The sequence below is a fragment of the Urocitellus parryii genome, chromosome 6 (genome assembly GCF_045843805.1).
Source record: "Urocitellus parryii isolate mUroPar1 chromosome 6, mUroPar1.hap1, whole genome shotgun sequence".
NCBI lineage: Eukaryota > Metazoa > Chordata > Mammalia > Rodentia > Sciuridae > Urocitellus > Urocitellus parryii.
Window position 1 is genome coordinate 116482813 of NC_135536.1, and position 18336 is coordinate 116501148.

The 18336-nt window shown below is 34.1% G+C and overlaps 1 protein-coding gene across 4 annotated transcripts in view; it reads left to right on the forward strand.

The window, feature by feature from the left end:
• The window catches only part of Neo1 (neogenin 1), a 222775-nt gene that overhangs the window by 54727 nt on the left and 149712 nt on the right, over positions 1-18336 (forward strand). For all 4 annotated transcript variants that reach the window (XM_026387761.2, XM_026387763.2, XM_026387762.2 and 1 more), the window contains exon 2: positions 15686-16003. In XM_026387761.2, the coding sequence (XP_026243546.1) occupies positions 15686-16003 (318 nt within the window). The remainder of the gene's footprint in view (positions 1-15685; positions 16004-18336) is intronic.

Here is an 18336-nt window from a genome sequence, read left to right on the forward strand (position 1 = left end):
GTTAATTTGTTTTTTGTTTGTTTTGGTCTCTTCTGTTCTTTGTATCAAAATATTGTGGAAGTTTGAGTATGGTTAACTTGGGTGTGGAGCAAGGTGCAATCTCTTTTGTTTGGATTTAGTTGAGCAAGAGTCTCTACCCTGTGAACTTATAGTATCCCTGTAGATTTCCAGCACCTCTCTGAGAAGCAGTACTCCAGTTGCTTGAGTTCCAAGCCACAGAGCAACAGTTGAATATTCTGATAATAAAGAAAGTAAGTGTATCTGTTAAGGTCTTCCCCCTAGAAGATTTTCAACTGTTTGACCCAGGGCCATGGAGGCCCGTATAGGAACGAAGACTGGACTTGCCTTAATTAAATAAAAACTCCAAATCCAGGGGCCTTGGCATGCACAAAGGCAGGCTGCTCCCTCCCCAGCCCACTGCTAGTGCCCTCAGCAGTGCCCTGCTGCCTGACTGCTCAATGGCGGCTTGAAGTGGCACAAGAGTCACTCCAGTGGCCAGCCAGCATCTTGTATGGCTCAGGGTAGTACTCCCAAAGGACTTTTAAAAAGTTAAGAAGATAAATAAAGGAGAACATGTGACAGAAACTGTATGTAACCTACAAAACCTAATTTCTATCTGACCTTTTAACAAAAAGTTTTGCCAACTACCTGGGCCATTAATTTTATTGCCTATGAATTTTTTAATTCATTAGGATTGCAAAATGGTGATATCATTCTTTGATATATTTAGTGGAATACTTCTGTGTATGGAAACTTTCATCAACAATTTTACTACCACAAGGAATAGTTTGATTAGGAAAGATGCTTTTAATTCTTTAACTCTTCCTTGCCAATTTCAAACAGTAGTAGCATTTACCTGAAGTGACTAATTGGTTTTTATTTTAGTTTTTGGGAATCATTATAAAGTAGTAGAAATTGACACATTTGACTATTTGAATATATTGTGGCATTATTACCGAAGTTCAAATGTTCTATACTTGGCTAGTAAGAAACTCTTCTGCTACCTTTGGGATCATGCTGGTAATTATTGATAGGTTTTTTTGTTTTGTTTTCTGGTATGACAAGATATTCCAGGTTCATCTCATTTTCAGATCCTAGACCTGGAATTAATCATTTTTTAAGGTTCTTTTAAATGCAAAATGATATTTAGAGACCAAAATCTGGGTAAGGAAAATGCTAACTGCTACTTGGTTAGACATTTGTTAGTAGGCTGTTTGAATGAAGAGAGCTAAGAAATACACATTTTTTAAAAAATAGGAATTCATATTCATACTTAAAATTGAAGACTATAGAGTTGCTTAATTTCATTGATTTTACAGCTATATTGCTTTCCTTTCATGCTGAGAATCCTATCTTCCATATCAGTGAAATTGTTCATTTGCTTTATCCCACAGTGTACACACATCCCAGTCCCAGAATAATAGTACTAATAGTAACTGAAACAAAGTGATTATTAAAGCAGCTTAAAGGTTTTGGGCAGTTCTTTTGGCCCCTACTATATCCTCCTGTGTATAATTTGGTTACTGTGTTCTTCATTTCTTTTGGAATAGTAGTTCCTCCTGGTGTCCTTATAATGACAGCTAGAGAGTTAGATTTATCTGTTGCATTTCTGCTTTCAATTTTTAGAGTTTTTAAAAATTTAATTTTGTTTTTAATTATGTAAAATATTTATATGGTCCAAAAGTCAAATGTATGAACAAGGTCTACTCAGAGACATCTACTTTCAGTCTCTGGCTCCTTTCATATTTTCTTTTGCTGTGTTAAAAATTAAATGTATATATATATCAATATCCTATCTTTCTAGGTAACTACACCCACTTTTCTCCAACTTGCTTTATTCGACTCACTTAAGTTATTCTAGAGATCACTTCTTACAAAATATAAAGCTATTGTGTGGTCCTGATTACAACAGCATAGTATCTCATTGTGTCAGTGTACTGTAACTTATTCAACATGTCCCTATCTGATGGACATCAGGGTGTTTTCCAGGCTGTTACTATAAGTAGTGCTGTAGTAAAAGAGCTTTGCTTGTACTTATTTTTGTATTTTAGCCAGTGTACCATTGTATAAATTCAAAGATTGCCATCAGCAGCTTCACTAACAAATAATATTTGTTATTATTTGGGATTGCTAAGTCAAGGGGTAAATGCATATAAGATTGTGCTAGATTTTGCAAATTTTCTTCTCTAATAACTAAGCCATTTTACATTTTCAAAATGCAAAATTTCCAAGCCTATTTTGCTACATTTTGCCTATAGAGTATGTTGTTATTTGGATTTTTGCCAGTATGATAGGTGAGAAATTATATCTTAATATAGTTTTAATTTGCATTTCTTTTATGAGATTAAACATATTTTTAAATTATTAAGGGCCATTTGCATTTCATTTTAGTAACTAATGATACATCTTTGTGAAGATGACATGCAGCCATGTGGGAAGTCTTATTTTACTCCCAGAGTTGCATTTACAACAGCTTTTGGTTATTAGGTATATGACTTCATGTGAGTATACTGGAATCGGTGTCCTATCTTTTAGATACTGTTAACATCTTTCCAATATTTTAGAGGTTTTTCCTTCTCTTCTTTTTTCTTCCAAGGTCATTTTATATTGGAGATGTGTTAAGTGATTAAGAGCTCAGTGAATGAAAACTGTCTGTGATTTAATATCACTAATGCAAGATTCAGTTAGCCAGATTTTGAATTCAATTTATTTACATCAGTAAATAAATATACAGTTGAATAGAATTCTAGAACTCGGATTGGTCCTGAAATGTCTTGTTTATTTTGCATTGAGAGCTTGTGCATGCACAGCATTGTTTGCTGAAAACAACTTTACTAGCATAAGATTCATTATTAAGGATTCTCAGTGTTGTGTTCTCTTTTGCATATATTTGTTATTAGGCTGTCCTGTGGAATTTCATAAATATTATTTGTTAGTGAAGCTGATGATGGCAGAAATTTTCAATAAATTATTCGTGTGCTGTTTGTGTTTGAAAATTAATGCATCTTTATTCAGATTTTCTTAGTTGAACTTGGTAACAATTTGTAGACATATGGTAGTGTACTTGAATAAGATCTGTAACACTTGTTTTCCACGAGGAAAGTACTCTCAGAGATATTTAGAGCAGTATTAACTCTCTAGAAGATAGCTGATTGTTGAAGAATAATGGAAAAATAGCTTTAAAAAATGTGAACTAGTTACTCTCTTTAAAAATTATTGGTCTTCCAAGGTGTGGGACACTGAATTCTATTATTCTGTACTTCTCTTGTTCACTATTTATACTTACATTTCACTTTTGTTCACTAAAAATTTTGGATCTTATTTAACAATCTTCCTTTCCATTCCAAGTCTGCCTTGTTCTGGATAATTTGAGTGTTTACTTGGCTTCCTTTTCCAATATCATTTTTTTTTTTTTACTTATCTCCAGTGACTTCTCATTCATGCCAGTTCAAACATCAGCTTCTACAACTATTCCTTCATCATTTGGCATTGCTCAGTGAAGCTGAAATATTAAGTAATATACCGGTCTCACCATAGTCTTTAGTCATTCCTGGTTTCTGGCATTGTACTTGTGCCATTTTTACCCATTTCAGTTTACTCCTGTTTATTTCTTCTCTTTTCTTTTGTAATTCCCATAGATCACTATTTACTCATGTCTTTAATCCTACTACTTCATTGTCACTTTCATCTCATCTGCCTAGAAATATTCCATTTTAAATGTCTCTTTTATTTTCCTTTCTACTTGATAAAACCACATTCTCATAATTGAACTTTAAATGCAGTGATAACCACCAGTGGGTTTTCAGTGCAGTGCAGTGATCCAGTTTCCCCATTTTAGTGCTCTCTCCATTCTCACCCCATTCTACTCAAGCTGTTTTTGTGTAGACCATCAGTGATCTTCTCAGTATGTATCTGTTGAATGGAGGCCCAGTCATATTTACTCTCAGCACTTTATCCTCCTTGAAACATTTCCTTGGCTTTTGGGATGCCATGTTCCCATGTTCTCTGTCCTCTGTGACTTTTGCAGGTGTTTCTTTCTTTGTCTATCTCTTATATGCTGGTATTGTACAAAACTTGGTCTCATTTTTCCGCGCACTTCAGTTTTGACATGTGTCTTCATCCTGAATCTCTTCTGAGTTCCTGTCTATGCATGTCACTTGAAATCCCCATGTTTTAGCAACACAAGATCTCCCTTACTGTGTCCTCTTCCTCGTTGATTGGCATGACTATTTCAGCTACTGTAAAAGCCATAAACTTGTCTGTCATCTTTGACTCCTCCATTGCCCTCTCTCCACATTTATTCTCACCCTCATTTTTACCTTTATCTGGTCTCCAGTGCTTATTGATTCCACCCTAAAACTTTATCAGATCTGCCCATTTCTTAGTCTCTATTGCTACTTTGCCAAACAGGTCTTCATCAGAGTACTGCATGACATCCTAACCAGTTTTACTATTTCTAGTCTTGTCATTGTCAAACTAATTTTGCAGAAAGAATGATCCATTTAATAAATAGTAAATGTGATCTTCACTTTTCATCTTAAAGCCCTTCAAAGTCATAGCCAACCTCCTTAACTTCCAAACTTCTTAATTTCATGTGTAACTTCATGTGTACTTGGCACTTTAGCTGCTGTCGATTGTTTCTAGGCTTCTGTCTTTGCTCTTTTCTCTAAGAGGCTGTGTTCTGTTTCTTCACTGGCTTATTCCTACTTAATCCTCAGGTTTCCCATCAGTTTGTGGGCATGTCATCTTTCACTCTCTAGGCACTCTCTCCGCACCTTGTATACATCCTGTCATGGCTCCTACCACACTATTCTGTGGTTGTTTGCATTGTATCATTGTGTGTTTCTTCTACTTTAGGCATTCTGAGGGCAGGTACTAAGTATCTTGTCTTAGCCTAAGTGCTTAACATATAGTACTCATATTATAGTATGAATCTGGAATATCTCCAAAAGGATCAGGTGTTAAAGGCTTGGTCCCTAGCTGGTGGTGTTATTGGGAGGTGATGGAAACTTCAGGAGGTGTAGCCTAGTTGGAGGAAGTACAACATTGGAGTCCTGTCTTTGAAGGACATATTTTTGTTTCCAGCCTCTCCCCCAACCCCTTTTTCTTTTTCTCCCTCCCCCTTTCTCCCTCCCTCTCATCACCCCTTCCTGTCATGAAGTAAACAGCAATATTCCATCACATTGTCCTTGACCAATGTTCTGCCTTACCACAGACTCAAAAACAACAGTGCTTAACACTGTTAAGTGTTAAGTTTCAGTGTATGCTTGACAGACCATACACTGAAACTATAAGCCAAACTGCCTTCTTTATGTTGATTTTTTTCAGGTATTTTAAAGATCCCTTCAAATCTAGAAATCTTAAAAGTCTATTCTCTAAAAATGTAAAGTACCTTTTTGGACCTAGTGATCTTTGGTAATTAGATTATTGTTCAGAGCTTTTTTTTTTGTTTTTTTCCTTATGGTGCTGGGGGTCAAGTCCAGGGTCTTAGACATGCTTTACCAGTGAGCCATATCCACAGCCCCTATTCAGAGCTTCTTTTTTTTTTCTTTTTTTTAAGAGAGAGTGAGAGAGAGAGAGAGAGAGAGAGAGAGAGAGAGAGAGAGAGAGAAGAGAGAGGAGAGAGGAGAGAGGAGAGAGAGAGAGAATTTTTTAAAATATTTATTGTTTAGTTTTCGGCAGACACAACATCTTTGTATGTGGTGCTGAGGATCGAACCCGGGCCGCATGCATGCCAGGCGAGCGCCCTACCGCTTGAGCCACATCCCCAGCCCTTCAGAGCTTCTTAATCTACTTAATTAATTCTTAGTTTATTTTATCTAGTTTCCCTGAGCTACAGATGTGGTAACTAGAGGTACACTTTTGAAATAGCAATGAGAAGTAATGGTTAATTTTTTTTTTTTTTGAGTACTGGGGATTAAACTCAGGGCACTTGACTACTGAGCCACATTCGCAGCCCCATTTTGTGTTTTATTTAGAGATAGGGTCTCGAGGAGTTACTTAACACCTGGCTTTTGCTGAGGTTGGCTTTGAACTTGGGATCCTGAGCCGCTGAGATTACAGGTGTGTGCCACCATGCCCGGCAGTAATGGTTAATTTTGATATAGAAAAATAAAGTAATAGGTCTTATTTATAGCATGGTAGAATAAATTATGTTCTTATTAAAAAATAAAGATGTTACGTTTATTGTCATATAAACAAAATATCTCTTCAAATATTTGGTAGTCAATAGATTGTTATTTGGAAATGAAAAATTTGGAATATTTTTCTTAAAATGTATCTTGTTATTAATTTGTAAATCTTTAGTTATATGGAAATGTGGTATAAATTTACATAAAAATCAGTTATACCCAGAGTATTAAGTTTATGAGTTGTAACATTTCTGGATGGAGGTAGAATTTTCTTGAGTCTTTATTCCTAAGAGAATATGCAACATGTTGCAGTTTCTGGTATATTGCCATAGCTTAGAAAGTCAATAACCCAACAGTATTTTCTTTTAACATTTTTAATATTACAGAAATATATAGAAATAAGGGCATTTTCCTATAGGACAATACTATTGTTAATCACATCTAGGAAATTAAAATTAATAATATTATATAATATACTCAAAATTTAAAATCACTGATATTCCCCCATTTTTTTTTTGCACTCCAGAATCCAGTAATGGTTGGCTTATTGATTTGTTATGTTTCTGTGAGTCGATTTTCATGTAGTACAATCCTCTTGCTTTTGTTTGTTTTTATGATAATGACTTTATTTTTTAAAGAGTTGAAAGGAGTTGTCTTGTAGAATGCCTCAATTTCAAATTTGTGTAATTATTTCTTCTTGCTTAGATTTAGGCTAGGCACTTAGCAAAAAATACCACATGCTTCTTATTACATCACACCAGTACATATGTGATGCCAGGTTGTTCTACTACTTGGTAATACTGAATTTGATCCCTTAGTTAAGATGATAATTTCCAGATCTGTCCATAGTAAAGGTACAGTTAGTTCCTCCCTTTATAATTAATAAATAGTTTGTGGGTGACACTCAAATCATGTGACTCCAGATCTGTCCATAGTAAAGGTACAGTTAGTTCCTCCCTTTATATTAATAAGTAGTTTGTGGGTGACACTCAAATCATGTGACTACTCTTTCTCTTTATTATTAGTCAATTATTATGGCAACTTTTAACTAAAAATTTCTAAAATGCTTTGTTTCTAAATAGATATTTTTGAGTAGGTATTAAAGATAGCATGCTGATAGTTGCTTAAAAATTACTTAATTTCTGTTTATTGTAGAAGACCAATTATTTACATGTAACATCTAAGGAGAGAACTTTGTTTTGATCCCTTATATCTGCCATCAAAATTCTGTTAATTTTTACCGTTTGCAGAATAGTGCAACTGTCTTTTTTAAAGAATGTAGATGGGGTAGAGAGGGAAGATGGGAGGGGAGGGGAGGGGGGATAGTAGGGGATAGGAAAGGCAGCAGAATACAACAGACACTAGTATGGCAGTATGTAAAAATGTGGATGTGTAACCGATGTGATTCTGCAATTTGTATTTGGGGTAAAAATGGGAGTTCATAACCCACTTGAATCAAATGTATGAAAGATGATATGTCATGAGCCTTGTAATGTTTTGAACAACCAATTAAAAAAAAGAATGTTAAAGTATGTTAATGGAGGATAACATGGTCTGGTCCTGTGCTGTCTAAACAGAAATATAGTACGAACCAAAAACATTCTAGAAGGGTAAAAAGAAACAGATAGAGGGGCTGGAGTTGTAGTTCAGCGGTAGAGCACTTGCCTAGCATGTGTGAGGATGTACTGGGTTTGATTATCAAGCACCACATATAAATAAGTAAATAAAATAAAGGTCCATGAACAACTAAATATGTGGACTCTAAAACTGATTTCATATGTGGACTCTAAAACTAATTTCAGGGAAGTTGAGAGTAGAATGATGGTTTACCAGAGGCGGGAATGGTATTGAGGGGATGGGAAAATATTGATCAATGGATACCAAGATAAGAGCAAGAAGTTCTGATGTGTTGTTGTACAGTACAGTAGGATGACTATACCTAGCAATAATGTACTAGAAGAAAGGATTTTGGAAGTTTTCACCACAAAGAAATTACAGATGTTTTAGGAGATAACTGTTTAACCTGATGTATACATTAAGCAATGTACATACATGTAAAACATAACATGATATCCCAATAATATGTATAATTTTAATGTTTTAGTGTATCAATTGAAAGCAAAATTTTAAAACCACAATTTTATATGTAACAATTGTCAGAATGGGATTGAAAATGTAAAATAAGGTCCATATTATTTTATGCATATAATTTCCAAAATATGATTGATTAAAACTAAGGTCCTAGATTGTTGGCAGTTTTGGGGAGATATTGTAGGCTTTTGTACTATGAGTAGTTACTGTTTGCTGAAGACCTGCCAAACAGTGTCACAGGAGCTTTATACATATCCCCAGTCACCTTTACAGAAAATTTTTTGAAAGGTGGCATAATTATTCCTGTTTGATAGGGAAGAAAATTATAGACACAGAAATAAAATAACTAGCATAGCAGAGCTAGGATTCAAAACCATGTCTGTCTGACTTCACTTTCTCATTTTTTCCCCATATCACTGTATCTGTGTTTTTTTCTCTCTTCCTTTCTTCTTATTTTCTTCCTCCCTTTCCTTTTCTTTCCTTCTCATGGGGGTGAAGGAGAAGAGGAGAAAGACTAAATGTTAAAGAAAAGGAAAGCACTGTTATTTATAATGTTTGTTGAATAAATGAATTCAGATTTTTTTTTTTTAATTTGGGGGAATGATTAGGAAGTAGATGCTGTAAATGGAAACATATCAAAGTTTAAAATTGTCATCCTGCAGAAATTGAATTTCTCTAGAGGACATTATGATGCTGAGCAAGTATTTCAGATCCAGCTTTTATTCACTGTTTTTATGGTATACTTTGTATACCACAAAGTTTTTTAAAAACTATGTGTTTTGGGGCTGGGGCTGGGGATGTGGCTCAAGTGGTAGCGCACTCGCCTGGCATGCGCAGGGCGCTGGGTTTGATCCTAAGCACCACATACAAATAAAATATAAAAAAAGATGTTATGTCCACCAAAAACTAAAAAATAAATATTAAAAAAATTCTCTCTCTCTCTCTCTCTCTCTCTCTCTCTCTCTCTCTCTCTCCCCCCCCAAAAAAAAACAAGAGTATTATTAAAAAAAACTATGCGTTTATTCAACACAGTGATCTAACAATATTAATGATTAATTATATATTTTCCCCCCAGGGGAGATGTTTTACAAGATTGGAAAATAGGGAAGATGAGTGTTGGAGGTAGATTCAGTCTTCAAAGGGATTAGTTGTAGAGAGCAGAGAGATGCTGAGCTCTGGAGCAAGGAACACTAATTTTTATATAGCAAAGTGGCAGATAATTTGTCAACTCTTCAGTGTTGTCTGCGAGTAATCGATAACATGAATGCATTTAGTTGAGCTCTTTGAATGTTAAATTATTTTAATTTTTCCAGTTTTTCAACTTTAAGTATAAATTGAGAACTTGTGATAGTAGATACTAAAGGATTAGGACACATGAACTATAGCATTTAGAGACTGGATGGGATGGAATGTCAGAAGAAATATGAAGACCTCTTAGTTATAATAAAGAGGTAATTTTCTTATACTGAAGAACATTAAACAGTGCTTTCATTTGTAGGTGTACAAAAATGCTTTTCTTTCTCTGCATTTTTGTTGTTAAATTTCAAACCTCTTTGGCTAATAGGACAGATATACTTTATTTCTGCTGGTATTCAAAACCATATGTTATATTTTTACTTGGTGTACAATAAATTTTAGAATTATTATTGGCCACATAATTAAGATATATAGTGAGTGATGGTGATTTGTTGATATTTGGAGGAAGGGGTTTACAACTGAAACAAGTTCCCTGTGGTTATTTTACTTTTAGAAGATGGAATTCTATCAAGAGGTGTGAAGTATTCTATCAAAAAGTGAGGACTAATCTATCAAGAAGTGAGCTACTCCATTAAGAAGTGAGAAATTTGCAGAGACTTGGGAATATAGAAGATAGCAGACAAAGATCATTAAGCTTATTTCAGAATAATTTGTCCAGTGACTCTGGCCATAATAAACTAATATTAAGCAAACCTACGTGGATGGGAAATCTGGACCCTGGTGAGAAACAAAGGACAGTTTTTATATGAAGTCAGCTTGGCAGCATCTATAACCCTCCTACTATGACAAACAAAAAGTGGTTAAAAAAATAGTAATAGATCTTTTAAAAAATAATCCTCTGTTCCCAAGAAAGGATTGTCTAACAAACTGATTTTTATCATGAGATTATTTTATATGCAAAAAAGGAGATTTTTTTAATCCCTTTCTATTTTTCCCCTTCCAGTAATCTGTGTTGACAATCCGATATACACTTCCTACTTACCCCAATGCTCACATAATGATATGCATATGACATCGTATAATTTATATTCGTTGGCATTTTTTTTGTTTATCACAAAACTCATTCCAGATCAACAGAAATACAGCTCATTTTTTGTTGCATAATATTCTAAGGCAGGTGGGATCATTGAACTATAGTTGATGGATCATATCCATCCTACCACATATATTTGTAAATAAAGACTTACTGAAATATAGTCTTAGCCATTTTTCTATTGAGTGGTTTAAACTTCTAAACTCCTTTTCTGTTGTAGGTGATAGTTTTTTTTTTCTCCAGTTCATTTTTTGTCTGCTTTGTTTCCGTATTTTGCCATTAAAAAAGTGTATGCATTGTGTTTTAAATGCAGGAAAGTGAAGCTCATCTGTTTTTTCTTTCCTAACTCTGAGCTGTTATGTTTTGATTTAAAAGGTTGTCTAATTCCAGGACTGTGCTTCTGTTTTCCTAAAATATCTTCAAAGATTCTTATTACCTGTTTTTTTATATGCCTGGAATGCATTTTTATTTTTGTATTCAGTGGCATTAAAGTGTAGTGGTTGAGATCACAGACTCTGGTTCTGTTGTTACCCATGTGACCTTCCACAAGTTACTTAGCATTTTTGTGCTTTAATTTTCCTTTCCTGAATGGGAATGACAGTAAGATCTATCTCCTCAGGTCGTAACGAAGCTGAAATGAATTTACAAGATTGGAAAATAGGGAAGATGAGTGTTTCGGATAGTATCTGGTACATGGAAACATAAATGTTGACTATTATCTGTTGTATGTATCTCATTTTTTCCCCATATGACTAGGATAACAGTTGTCCTGATAACATTTATGGAATAGTTCATTCTTTTCTCCGGTTGATTTAAAATGTCATCTCTATTGCACAATGCATTTTAAGATATGTACTTCTCTGTTTTTAGGCTTTATAGCCGATTTCATGACTTTTTTTTTAATCCCCTGTTTAAGAACCATAATGGCTTAGTTACAAAATATTTATATTTTATAAATATTGTTAACTGATGAATGAAGTCCGTTACTTTGTTCTATAAAAGTATTTTGGCTTTTCTTGGCTTTCTTTTACTATGTGTGTGTATATGTGTGTTAACCCAGGAGTGCTGTACTACTGAGATACACTTCCAGCCTTTTTAAAATTTTTATTTTGAGTCAGGGTTTCTCTAAGTTGCCAAGGTTGGCCTTGAACTTGGAATCTTCCTGTCCTCCACTTCTGAGTTGCTGGGATTACAGACATGCACCATGGAGCCTAGCTCTTCCATATAATTTTTTAAAAACTCACCAGAATTTATAAAAACTTTGTTCATTCTTAAATCTTAGCACAGGAGAGAGTGATACTAATTGGCTAGTGTTAGAACGGAACCTGTGATCTTACTAATACTTTGACTAGTAAAGTTTTTAGAAATTATCTGGTTATATAATCTAGAGGTTGTTATCATCCACTGTGTTAGGTAGATACTGAAATATGGTTGAATAAAACAGTGCAAAAAGATAGACCTCTAGCCTGTAGTTCACAAACTATACCCTAAGATACCCTGGGGTACCTCAGAGAACTTCCAGGCATAATTCATACTTCCTATGGAAACAGCAACATCTGTTGCACACTGAAAGATGCTTTGAATATTCTGTTTTCCCACTTTCATTTCATTACTGTGATTCTTTGTGAAATTGGGCTTTTAGTTTTTGCTGTGATAAAAAGAAAGTGCCATGTAGAAATCATTGTGGAATAGGAAATGTATGTGGCAGTATCTAAAATAATTCCTAAATTTGAGAAGATGTGTAATGCCCAATAGGTGCATATATCCCATAATAACTGATTGTGGTTATTAAAAAATGAAATTAGAGTTTTTTTCAGTTAATGTGTATTATTTTTTCAGAAGGTTACTACTAACTTGTTAGGACAGAAATACTTATCATTTGTATGCCCTTAACTTTTTTCATTTTTAAAATTCTTATTAATTATACATGACAACAGAATGTATTTTGTCATATTATACATATATGGAGTATAACTTCTCATTCTTTTGGTTGTACATATTGTAGAATCACATTGGTCATGTAATCACATAGGAAAGTAGTGTCCAATTCATTCTACTGTCTTTCCTATTCCTATTGCCCCCCCCCAATTCCCTTCATTCCCCTTTGTCTAATCCAGAGTACTTCTATTTTTCCCTATCTCTCCTCCCTCACCTCCTTATTGTGAGCTAGGATCCACATATTAGAGAGAACATTTGGCCTTTGGTTTTGGGGGATTAGCTTATTTAACTTGGCATGATAGTTTCTAGTTCCATCCATTTACAGGCAAATCCCATAATTTCATTTATTTTTATGGATGAGTAGTATACCCTTGTGTATGTATATGTATATATATATACACCATATTTTTTTCCCACTCATCTGTTGAAGCATACTTAGGCTGGTTCCATAGTTTAGTTATTGTGAATTGAGCTGCTATGAACATTGATGTGGCTGGGTCACTATAGTAACACCTAAATATTAAATAAATGGAACTGTTAGATTTTCCTTTTGGCCTAGGGAATTTGTGAACAAATGTACTGAGAAAATAAGCACCAGGAGCTAAGAAAGTTTCAGAACCTCTCTGCCTTAACAAATATGTTGTTACTGTTTAAAGATTAAGAACATTTGAGGTGCTGTGTGGATAAAGGATATGCTATACTTGTGTGTAATAGGGTAAACCAATCTTTCTGGGCATTAGGGATAGACAGCATTTCAGGGAAAATTATGTTTAAGCTGAGCCCGAAGGAAGCCAAGGTGTTGACTGGAGAGAAAGGTAGTGGCAGGACTAGTTGGTGCAAAGGGGACAAAAGCTTGAGGAGGACCAGTAGGAGAGTGAGTGATGGCAAGGGGGCAGGAGATGGGCAGAGGCCAGGTCACATAGTGGAGGTCCACTTAAGGAGTTTCTTTAGACTTTCACATAAAAGGCAGTGGTAAACCTTTTGATAGGTTTTAAGCAAAGAGAGAGTATCTTAGATCACTGGCATCCTACTAGAGCAATAAAATACAAAAATGATATCCATAAATATTTAAGTAATGCTATGTATTCTAAATAATATAGAATGAATATTTTTGGTAAAAATTTGAAATGCCTTTCTTTCTAATATTTTTTTAGTTGTCAACAGGCAACTATTTATTTTTATGTGGAGCTGAGAATCAAACCCAGTGCTTCATACACACTAGGCAAGCGCTCCGTCACTGAGCCACAATCTCAGCCTGTGAAATGCCCTTATTTTCAAAGGCATTTTATAAGCTTCCCTATGAATACAATTTTACCTTATTTTTTGACTATATGTAGTTTTTTGTTCAAGTTGCTTTTTAATGGATATGGATTTTTAAAATGAAAAAATCAAAGCAAGGCAGAATGTTAAACTATAATATGTTTAAATTGATATATATATATATTGGTATTTTATATTTGGTATTTTAAGTGGCAAAAAGTTTGAATTTTAAAAAAAGTTTGGGGTTTTGTTTATTAGTATCTGTAATAAAATATTTGAAATAGTTAATTTGCACATTTGACTGCCAACCTAATACATTTATTTCTTTTAAGTTCCTGTATTTAAATTCAGGTGTCATTATAAAGATGTAATAGTTATACAGGAAAGAAAAAGAACCATAATTTAAGCTATGATATTGTACTTCCCCTTTGCTTACATTTTTATTTATTTTACACGAGTATTAGTATATTAATGCAATATAAAAATTTTAATAGTAATAAGAAAGAAAATAATGCAGGTTACTTTTGAAAAAAATTCTTAAGCTCATTTTTTCAAGAGTTTTGGACTTGAGAAATGTATTTCATAGTCATAAAATGGGGATGGAGATGTGAAATTCTTTTCTAACATCCCTTTGTAATGTTTGGAGGTGGAGTGCTAAGTGATTGGATTTGGAATTGATATTTGCTTATTGCTATAAGCAATTGAATATTAAATAATTGAATATCATTCCTTCTGCCACTGTATTTCATACTTTTTAGAACTAATCACTCATTTTATAGTTCAAAATCAGTGCCATTCTTAAATTCATAATGTAAATTATAAGTAAGGGATGTGTTTATGTATTTGAGAAACAGTCTTACTGTCATTTTTTGGACTAGACTTCTCTGATGAAGAAACCTGATTATGATTTGAGCTATTTATAGGCAAGGTAATCAGCAAGAGGTTTTTTTTTTTTTTTTTTTTTTTTTTTTTTTTTTTTGTGTGTGTGTGTGTGTGTGTGTGTGTGTTTTAAGGAAAGAGGTAAAGCTCTAAGTTGGAAAGCTTTCCCTGAGATAAAGTTTGTAATAAATGTTTTCTTTAAATTTTGTTCTTCCCATGTTTAAAGAATTGACCAGACACTTAGAAAAATTTCTGATTTCTCCTGTGTTCTTTACATCAAAGTGAATTCTAGATGAAAATTAAATGTAGAAAATGAAACAGCAAAATTAAGAGAACAAAAGCAAGACTAAAATTTTTTATAATCTTGGGATAAAGACCTTTGTAATTTATCAGATTTAATTTTATGTAGTTTATAATTTTTTATTTTCTTATAAGAAAAATTGGAAGGCCAAATAGAAAAAGGATATTCTCAAAACGTGATAACCATGATCAAAGATTGCTTTTTAAAAAATTTTTTAAAGTTGTTGATGGACCTTTATTTTATTTATTTATATGTGGTGCTGAGAATCAAACCCAGTGCTTCACACATGCTAGGCAACTGCTCAACCACAGAGCTACAACTCCAGCCCGAAAGTTTGCTTTTAATTCAATAGAATAAATAATCTATTAGAAAAATGCAGAAGAGCTATAAATAGTGAATTTGTGAACAGAATATAGGCAGTCAGTAAACATAAAAAGCTTAACAAAGAATTGTTTCAATTTTCTGCTTCATGTTCTATAGAAAATTTCACTTTGCATACAGCAATTTTAAATATTTATAAGTCTATTGTGGAGTTTGAAATAAAAACTACATCATCTAAGAAGACTTATCTCAAATAGAAGGTTTTCTTTTTTGATGTTCTAAATGAGTCAAATTCGACTTTGCTAATAAGAAGTAAATTTTGCTTATTAGATATTCAGAGTAAAGTGATTATATTTATGTATCATACCTAAAGAACATAAGTGCTTAGAAATAATTTGTGAACATATTTTAGTTTCTTACAGAAGTGGTAGGAGGAAGTTTTGCCTAATTTGTTCTTTTTCTTTATTCTTGTAGGTGCCAGCATTCGAACATTCACTCCATTTTATTTTCTGGTGGAACCAGTGGATACACTCTCGGTTAGAGGCTCCTCTGTTATATTAAATTGTTCAGCATACTCTGAGCCTTCTCCAAAAATCGAATGGAAAAAAGATGGAACTTTCTTAAACTTAGTATCAGATGATCGACGCCAGCTTCTTCCAGATGGATCTTTATTTATCAGCAATGTGGTGCATTCCAAACACAATAAACCTGATGAAGGCTATTATCAGTGTGTGGCCACTGTTGATAGTCTTGGAACTATTGTCAGCAGAACAGCCAAGCTGACAGTAGCAGGTAAGTTTTATTAAGTGATTTGCTTGAAAATCATATTTTTATAGAGGATAAATCTAAATAAAAGCATTTTCTTGGAGTTTTCATTTAATTGATAAAAGAACATTTAACAAATATCAACTTTGCATTTATATACCAAGGGTATAGTACTATGTTAGGGCTTGTTCAGTTCTGTATGGAAGAAGCTAGTAGTTTTTGGTACTGGGGATTGAACCCAGGGGTGCTTAACCATTGAGCCCCATCCCTATCCCGTTTTTTTTTTTTTTTTTTTTTTTTTGAGACAGGGTCTTGCTAAGTTGCTTAGGGCCTTGCTAAGTTGCTGAAGCTATCTTTGAACTTGGTATTCTCCTGCCTCAGCTTCCTGAGCCACTGGGATTAGGCATATACCACAATGTCCAACTCAGCTTGTTTTATGGTATAGTTGGTGTCAGAGGTATGACAGTTTTTTTTTGTTGTTGTTGTTTGTTTCTTTTGTTTTGTTTAATTTATAACTTGGAAATGGCAGAAGCTATATAGAAAAACTGTATCACTTTGACAGCTGACTTTTATCCCACCGAGCATAATAATTTGGGATAGTTTTCTGAAACTTATAGTGAAGCCATAATCCTGGTGCCTTTATGCCTTAACCAAGGGATGGGCATATAATTAACTAATTGAAAATTTATAGCATGCGCACGTATATATATTAAGGTGAAGAGCAGAAACTTGTAAAGGGAAGAATATTCACTCCCTTTTGGAACATCCTTATTTGAATAATGATGAAAAGTGTTAAGAGAAATTAAGAATCTAGAGAAATAAGATGTGGTTTCTAAATAAGTCATGTCTGCTTTGTAGTGAACACCAGTGTTTCTTAAGATACATATAGTGATCCTTTAGTTGAATTCCAAATGAAGTAGTTTTTCTTAAGGGTCATGTTGTAGACAATGGAATTTCCTGTAAATCCTGTGTTTATTCTCACTTGATGAAATGCTGGCATGTGAGAATGGAATCTCACTGGATTGAGACAGTAGTCTCCTATCTCTTTCCCTCTTCCGAGTTATAGTTGCTGATCTCCTACTCACTCCAGAGCATATTGCTCATTCATTCAGAGGATGATAACTCTTTTTGTCTTAGGAGTTAAATACTCAAAAGTTGAATTTGGGTATGACAAAAAGACACTGTAATTATTCCATAATCACAGATTGAAGATGCAAAAATCAGAGGAGAAAAATAAACAGCCTCTTTGGCAATTTTCCATTTTTCATTTTCCTCCTTTCTCTCATCCTTCCTTTTTCTCACCCATCTGCCATGCTTTCTCCAATGCATAGCGTAATGACTTCTACAGTGTCATTATGGCTAGGCTTCTGGTTATCATTTATGTTCTTAAATATTTTTTATCTGAGTTTTACTCATGACTCCTTCCTCTCAACTGTCCCTTACATCTCATCACCAAATCCACTGAATTCTGCCTCCCAATTTTTCTATATCATTATACTTTCTTCTTCTTGAGACAGCTCCTCAACTTCCCTTACCACAGCCTTGTATCTACTTGTCTGCCATCTCATTCTTTCTTCCTTCAGTCTAGTCTCCACACTGGTCAGAGCACTTTCTCACCCTTCAGTGGTTCATTTAGATAATAACACTGTTATTATCTAAACCCTTTAACCCTTTTAAAGGCCTCATAGTTCTTTTTTCAAGCTGGTACCTATTTCTCCAGGCTAATTTCTTATCACTTTCCCCCTTACCACTGGTACTACCACATGACACTCAGCACAGTTTTAGCACTAGCAGTACTGAATATTTTGATCTTTATTTATTTTTTTCACTTATTCTCTGCCTTGACCTTTGCTCCTGACAGTTCTATCCTCCCTCCCTCCCTCCCTCTCCCTCTCTCTCTCTCTTGGTCCGTTTTCCACCAGATTTAGCTCTCATGTTCTTCAAGAAACATTTTTGACACAGTATCTTAGCAGACAGTTTTAATGTAATCCTTAGTACAGGGGAGGGAGGAGGAGAGGGAGGGAAGGGCAGACTTCTGTGGTCACTATAGGGTTCTGTAGGAGAGTTACTTAACCCACTCTTGGCCTGGATATATCTAAAGGATGAATGGAAGTGCTTTTTAATAGTTGCATCGGATGTATTGTTATTTGTGATTTATTCAGTTATTTTTTGATGAGTTGTATGTGTGTTAAAATTGTTGGATGGTATAGATAATACTGTGGTGAACTGCTTTCTGCTTTTTTGCAAATCTTCATTTCTGTAAACTAGATTACTAAAATTGGGATTGCTGGATCATAGGGTACCTTGTTTGTGTGTGGATGTTTGTCATTTCATCAAAATGTTAACTATAGAGTTACCAT